Genomic DNA, 7500 nt, shown 5'->3' on the forward strand with positions numbered 1-7500 from the left:
GTGTTATCAAACACATTTTATCATTAATTGATTCGGCAGTCACTTTGTGGTAAAATCTATCCATTTTTAATTAATTTTTTACTCAGTAAATACCACTTTTTCTTAATATCCACTGTGTCACGTGTTTCGATGCATTCCGCATCATTTTCAAACACCAATGCAATCGGCATCTGCCGATATTGCGCAATTATCAAACATTTCCGGATAGCAAAATTCCTTTTGATATATATATATATATATATATATATATATATATATATATATATATATATATATATATATATATATATATATATATATATATATATATATATATATATATATATATATATATATATATATATATATATATATATATATATATATATATATATATATATATATATATATATATATATATATTTATATATATATATATATATATATATATATATATATATATATTATATATATATATATTATATATATATATATATATATATATATATATATATTTATATATATATATATATATATATATATATATATATATATATATATATATATATATATATATATATATATATATATATATATATATATATAATATATATATATATATATATATATATATATATATATATATATAACGCCAGAAAAAATCCTTTTCATTTGATTCCTAAGCCCCGCATTCCACTTCTCCGACTTCCATCTTATACACACATATTCTTCTTCATCTATGTTGAGATGTCAATAACAATATGAAAAATAACTCCTATAACTGGAGATAATCCAGATTTGTGACAAGTATTTGGACACACTCAGAATGTTGCTAACTTAGTATTATGTATGTATCCATATAGCATGGTAGGTTACTCACTAATTCAACTATCCAAATTTACCAACAGTCGGGAGTCTAGTATCAACATATTCTAGAAAACGATATAAAGGCGGAGACTGACCGGAGCATTTGGTGTTAACGTAACACGTTACGATGCGAGCATTCGGCAGTCAGTACAGCGAGCCGAGCGCTCCATCCATAGTGTCGGATGCTCGCCGCGAGCGACGTTACGACGAAATGCTCCGGTCAGTCTTCACCTTTGAAGGAAGCTATGAATAGCTACAAGACCAATTCATTATACAGAACTACCTTGGAAGATTGAATCGTATACATATAATCCGCCTCCGTAGTGTAATGGTCACCACGTTCGGCTACCATTCTGGAGATCCCAGGGGGGTCAAATAAATATAAGTGATTTTTTCACTGTAATATTTATTCAATATTACCCTGGACTGGTACCTAAAGCGGAGGGCTGATCACCTTTCCTTCGTGTATGAACGATCAAGATAACACTGCGTTTATATGACACAGTGCCCTATGCACCATTGGGGTGCGGATAAGGGTTTTATTATTTATTAATTAATTGTACGGAATTGTAGTAAGAAATAAAGGTGAAAGGCAACATTGCAAAGCAGAATGAAGGGGATTGACCGATAGGAGATGTAGGCACTATGGAAAGGAATGAGTAAAAGGGCAGTGCGGACAGTCTCAGCTCTCTCTGCTGGCTACTCTAGCTGTTTGGTTCAAGACACTACTCTCTAGTCTCTTGACACAAGTCGCCTCTTATGGCTTGACGTTCCACGGTCACTTAACCTCAGTGCCTACGTCTTGGACCCGTCTGCTTCTTTTCTGCCAGCATCCAACGGCCGCACTGAACATAGAAAATCTGGATCGAGACATTCTTACGAAGACTGACAATTGCTGCCAGCGGCCATCAAGATAATCTTTCGCCACCGCCTACCCGAAGCAGTTTCCAGTCCAGCATCATCACCGCCGCGACCAGTATGACCACTGCCAATTCTAATTAACCTACCTTCATTCCGTTTTTAAACTTTAATTCACCTACCTTCACAGAGTTTTTAAACTTTAATTTTCTGCCTTCCTAAGAGTCCTAGTATAAGTAAAATTAAGTCAATCTTAGGTTAAGTTGCATTAACTGAATTATACTTGATTCAATTAAGTTTCTTGCATTTACTGAATTCAAAATTAAATCGTTATTGTTTTTTTCCCAATCCTCTCTCTCATCTCACCACCTGCTCACTTCTAATGATTTTAACATCAAATCTCAACATTAATGATATTTCGTTTTTACAGTAACTTATCATATCTTTTATCTCGACGATTACGGTTCGGTAAAGAAATAATTATTTGACGAACGGACTGATAGAATATATCAAGCGTGATAAGTTCGACAGGAAGGTTAGGGTAGGTACTTAGTACATGCTTATTGATACCAATGCAGCGATATTGTCTATGTGCCATCGGTGGCATGAAATCAGATAGTCTTTGGTCTTTGCCATGTGCTGTCGGCGGCGTTGCGCGTACCCTGCAGGTAATTATTGTGATAGTTGTTGATTTAATGTAAAGTAAGCAGTAATAATGATATATTTCACTTAATGAACCTAATATTTTGTCACGACAATGAGTGTTCTTGGTAGAACTTAATGATTCCTCCTTGTAAACGATAATAAATGATAGCAGTTGTAGCTGTCAAAATTGAAACAAAGCATGTTCTCACATTTCCAAGTAATGGGATACAGTAAATGGGGAAATTATTCGTGATAACAGATGAGAATTTACTAATTTCGAGTATCGATGTTTATTGTTTAATGCTATGAACTTAATTCAGAAAAAGCGTTGTAAGCGGTCACTTGCAACTTGCATACATCTTTTCTAAATTTCAGTGATGTGGTTGTCAATCGTGTGTAGAATGGTGAATATAATAAAGTGTATACACCGATTACATTAACCAGTCCATGATTCTCATCTTCATGAATGTCATTTTAATTTTATGAATTTTATTTTCATCATTGTAATCATAATAATAATCCAGGTTTTAAAATTTCAGGCTAAACTAATATTTTTCCCTTCAAATCTTCACTAGAAGATTAAAAAACAAATGGATTGTACTTTAGCTACTGTTAAGGCTGAACTGGGAGATGAAGAAGGGGATACTCTAACTTTCTCCGCTGGTGATGGGCCACTTCTCGGGGGCTGCCATAATTTACGACATTGTTATGTCGACTTATCATACTCTAGAATTATTAACCCGCATGATCCTATTATCAAAGAGGAACCGGGAAGTGAAAATGCTTCTCTCCATACTACGAAATACCTGGACGAGGAGCCAGTAGTACCGGAAACTGCTACTGATCAACAATACAAAGTAATATCTAGCGATATCGTCATCCTCACCGAAATAGATATTGATCTTCCTGACATTAAAGAAGAGTGCGCAGAATCCTCGAGCAGACGTGAAGCTGAATCTTGTTAGTAACACTTTGTAGTATGATCTGACTTATCTCCACATGTGTGACGCGGTTTCAGAGAGATGCCGAGCATGGGGTATTTCATCGCTAGAAGCCCGACATATAAAAGTTCTTGTTTAGTCAATTTAAGCCACTACAAAAATGACATTAATTTACTTCAACCGCTTCCGTCTATTGCAACTGAGAATACAATTCAATGTGTTCAAAACTGGTAAACCTATCTGTGTTTTTGTCGTGTAAAAATAAAAGACCTTTAATATTTAAACTATTTATTTACAGGCATGTAGTTAATGGGTTGTCATTTTTGTTAAAGCGATATTCATGAATGATTCGAATTAAATTGTTGTATTGTTTACTTTCGGTGACCAATTTCAATTGCTTTGTATAATGAAACCAGATACAGTGAGTACTTGTGTAAGAAGCTTCTATACTGATTTAAAGAGATCCGGTATAAAATGTGCGTAACTTACTTTCTTGAAGCGTTGTAGTTTTATTAGTCCTTGCATCGAGAGGTGATTTTTTTAATTTTTTTTTTTTTACTGTTTTATATCAGCTTTGTGCAATCATTTTATTTTTATAATAAAAATGTAACTTAAACTATAAACTATGACGATTTTAAAACAAAGTTACATTTAAATTATAAAATGGAAAGCCACAAAGTTTGTGTTTCATATATGAATAGATATTTTATTTTTATTTTCAGATTTAATTAGAAGTGAAACAAGGTCTTCATGTTCAAAGTATATCAAGCGTAAATGTTCACAGAAAGGAACGTTAAAGAGTCATATGTTTATTCACACTGGTGAGAAACCTTTCTCTTGTTCAGAGTGTGATTACATTTGTTTACGGAAAGAGGGTTTAATGAGTCACATATTAATTCATACTGGCGAGAAACCCTTCTCTTGTTCAGAGTGTGATTATAAATGTTCACGGAAAGGAACGTTAAAGTGTCACATGTTAATTCATACTGGTGAGAAACCCTTCTCTTGTTCAGAATGTGATTATAAATGTTCACAGAAAGGAACGTTAAAGAGTCACATGTTAATTCACACTGGTGAGAAACCCTTCTCTTGTTTAGAGTGTGATTTTAAATGTACACGGAAAGGATCGTTAAAGGGTCATATGTTAATTCACACTGGTAAGAAACCCTTCTCTTGTTCAGAGTGTGATTTTGAATGTACACGGAAAGGAACGTTAAAGGGTCATATGTTAATTCACACTGGTAAGAAACCCTTCTCTTGTTCAGAGTGTGATTATAAATGTTCACTGAAAAAGAGTTTAAAGAGACACATGTCCACTCACACTGGTGAGAAACCGTTCTCTTGTTCAGAGTGTGATTACAAATGTTTGGAGAAAGGAATGTTAAAGAGGCACATGGTAATTCACACTGGTGAGAAACCCTTCTCTTGTTCAGAGTGTGATTTGAAATGTTCACGGAAAGGAACGTTAAAGAGTCATATGTTAATTCATACTGGCGAGAAACCCTTCTCTTGTTCAGAGTGTGATTATAAATGTTCACGGAAAGGAACGTTAAACAGTCACATGTTAATTCACACTGGTGAGAAACCCTTCTCTTGTTCAGAGTGTGATTATAAATGTTCATATAAAGTGATTTTAAAAAATCACATGTCCACTCACACGGGAGAGAAACCCTTCTCTTGTTCAGAGTGTGATTATAAATGTTCACTTAAACAGAGTTTAAAGAGACACATGTCCACTCACACTGGTGGGAAACCCTTCTCTTGTTCAGAGTGTGATTACAAATGTTCGGAGAAAGAAATGTTAAAGAGGCACATGGTAATTCACACTGGTGAGAAACCCTTCTCTTGTTCAGAGTGTGATTATAAATGTTCACATAAAGTGAGTTTAAAGAATCACATGTCAATTCATACTGGAGAGAAACCCTTCTCTTGTTCAGAGTGTGATTATGAATGTTCACAGAAAGCAAATTTAAAGACTCACATGTTAATTCACACTGGTGAGAAACCCTTCTCTTGTTTAGAATGTGATTATAAATGTTCACAAAAAGTCAGTTTAAAGAGTCACATGTCAATTCATACCGGTGAGAAACCCTTCTCTTGTTCAGAGTGTGATTATAAATGTTCACGGAAAGGGACGTTAAAGAGTCACATGTTTATTCATACTGGTGAGAAACCGTTCTTTGTTCAGAGTGTGATTATAAATGTTCACAGAAAGCAAAATTAAAGACTCACATGTTAATTCACACTGGAGAGAAACCCTTCTCTTGTTCAGAGTGTGATTATAAATGTTCACAGAAATGGGTTTTAAATTATCACACAAAAATTCACACTGGTGAGAAACCCTTCTCTTGTTCAGAGTGTGATTATGAATGTTCACAGAAAGCAAGTTTAAAGACTCACATGTTAATTCATACTGGCGAGAAACCCTTCTCTTGTTCAGAGTGTGATTTTAAATGTTCACGGAAAGGAACGTTAAAGAGCCATATGTTAATTCACACTGGCGAGAAACCCTTCTCTTGTTCAGAGTGTGATTTTAAATGTTCACGGAAAGGAACGTTAAAGAGCCATATGTTAATTCACACTGGCGAGAAACCCTTCTCTTGTTCAGAGTGTGATTATGAATGTTCACGGAAAGGAACGTTAAAGAGTCATATGTTAATTCACACTGGTAAGAAACCCTTCTCTTGTTCAGAGTGTTATTATAATTGTTCACTGAAAAAGAGTTTAAAGAGACACATGTCCACTCACACTGGTGAGAAACCCTTCTCTTGTTCAGAGTGTGATTACAAATGTTTGGAGAAAGGAAGTTTAAAGAGGCACATGGTAATTCACACTGGTGAGAAACCCTTCTCTTGTTCAGAGTGTGATTTTAAATGTTCACAGAAAGCAAATTTAAAGAGACACATGTTAATTCATACTGGTGAGAAACCCATCTCTTGTTCAGAATGTGATTATAAATGTTCACAGAAAGGAACGTTAAAGAGTCACATGTTAATTCATACTGGTGAGAAACCCTTCTCTTGTTCTTAGTGTGATTATAAATGTCCACGTCCAATCCTTGACTCACTGCGGCGTGGACATGTTCAGATGGCTACGTGAATACTTGCCCACCTTAGCTCAACGACAGAAATGGCGACAGAGTGCTACCCCGCTAGCCGTTGGTGATCTGGTGGTTATCCAAGACGCCGCCTCCCCCCGCAACCAGTGGCCACGAGGGAGTATCTTTGAGACAACCCAAGGTGGAGACGGACAAGTTCGCAGCGCCATTGTGCAGACATCGACGGGGATCTATGTACGTACGACCAGCGATCAAATTGGCCGTGCTAGATTTCTTCGCAGAGAAGGTTCCCACGTAGGATGGTGGGGAGTGTTAGCGACGTCGCACGGTGGAGTACGCCCTGGTGATAAGTATGTGAAATAATTGTTAAATTTTATGGCTGAAAATGTTTTGAAAGTGAAACAAAATCATTGTTTAACATTGTTCTCTTAATTTAACGCTAATACAACACTTCATAGTGTAAAATATGTACTTTTCTTTGAAAATTTCGTGTGACAAATAAATAATAAAAATAATGTTTTTTGTCGTCTTTATTTCAAACTTACATTGAATTACATTAAAAGTTATAAGATATATACAGAGATACTAAAAGAAAATATATAATACACAAAAAAATACTATTTGGAATCTGAAGATAAATATTCGTTTTCCGAATCATCTCCTTTACATTCTTCATCTGCTGATTCAGGCAATAAATAGTAAATCCATAGTTTTGCGTGAAAATGGTTTACCTTTTTTCTTGGGGTGCATCTTGTATAATTTGGTAATAGATCCGAACTGAGTAATACTCTATTTAAAACATCCCGATTGCATACTTTCCGCGAGAACTTGATGTATGATTTAGCAGGTCTTGCAACTTTACTTCATTAGAATTTTCAGTAATACATATCGCCTCTTCTTAAGGAAAGCAATGTAATTTTTCGCTTTTACAATAGAATAACATGGATATACGTTTTTATTGGAAGCTTGAATAACTTCACATTGTTTTCTTATAAAGTCAGCTTCTACAAATATTCCTAAAGCTTTAGTTGGAGTGAGTTAGTTTACATTTTTCTGTTCTCATTTTTCTGAGTAAATGATTTTTTTGTATACTTAGAAGCCCGTGTTGGAGTTGCTGTCTTGTCTTTGAACAATTTTGAAACGTCAATATGT

The 7500-nt window shown here is 34.7% G+C and overlaps 3 protein-coding genes across 4 annotated transcripts in view; all 3 read left to right on the forward strand.

Moving 5' to 3' along the window:
* The window catches only part of LOC148301407 (low density lipoprotein receptor adapter protein 1-like), a 291630-nt gene that overhangs the window by 39485 nt on the left and 244645 nt on the right, over positions 1–7500 (forward strand). The gene's annotated exons all lie outside the window — the stretch shown is intronic.
* LOC148301410 (uncharacterized) lies at positions 2322–6868 on the forward strand. 2 transcript variants are annotated; one of them, XM_088273342.1, is made up of 3 exons: positions 2322–2372; positions 2889–3309; positions 4013–5514. In XM_088273342.1, the coding sequence occupies exons 2-3, from the start codon at positions 2940–2942 to the stop codon at positions 5512–5514; spliced, it is 1872 nt and encodes a 623-aa protein (XP_088129468.1). In that variant the 5' UTR covers positions 2322–2372; positions 2889–2939. The 2 variants fall into 2 exon arrangements, with proteins under 2 accessions (XP_088129468.1, XP_088129469.1); XM_088273343.1 differs by lacking the exon at positions 2889–3309 and having other exon boundaries at positions 2329–2372; positions 4013–6868.
* On the forward strand, positions 5523–6868 carry LOC148301411 (uncharacterized). Its single transcript, XM_088273350.1, has one exon. It carries the CDS (start codon positions 5523–5525, stop codon positions 6318–6320), a length of 798 nt encoding a protein of 265 aa, XP_088129476.1. The 3' UTR covers positions 6321–6868.

The sequence above is a fragment of the Brachycentrus maculatus genome, unplaced genomic scaffold (genome assembly GCF_059751285.1).
Source record: "Brachycentrus maculatus isolate JH-2025_06_01 unplaced genomic scaffold, ASM5975128v1 h1tg000566l, whole genome shotgun sequence".
NCBI classification, from domain to species: Eukaryota; Metazoa; Arthropoda; class Insecta; order Trichoptera; family Brachycentridae; genus Brachycentrus; species Brachycentrus maculatus.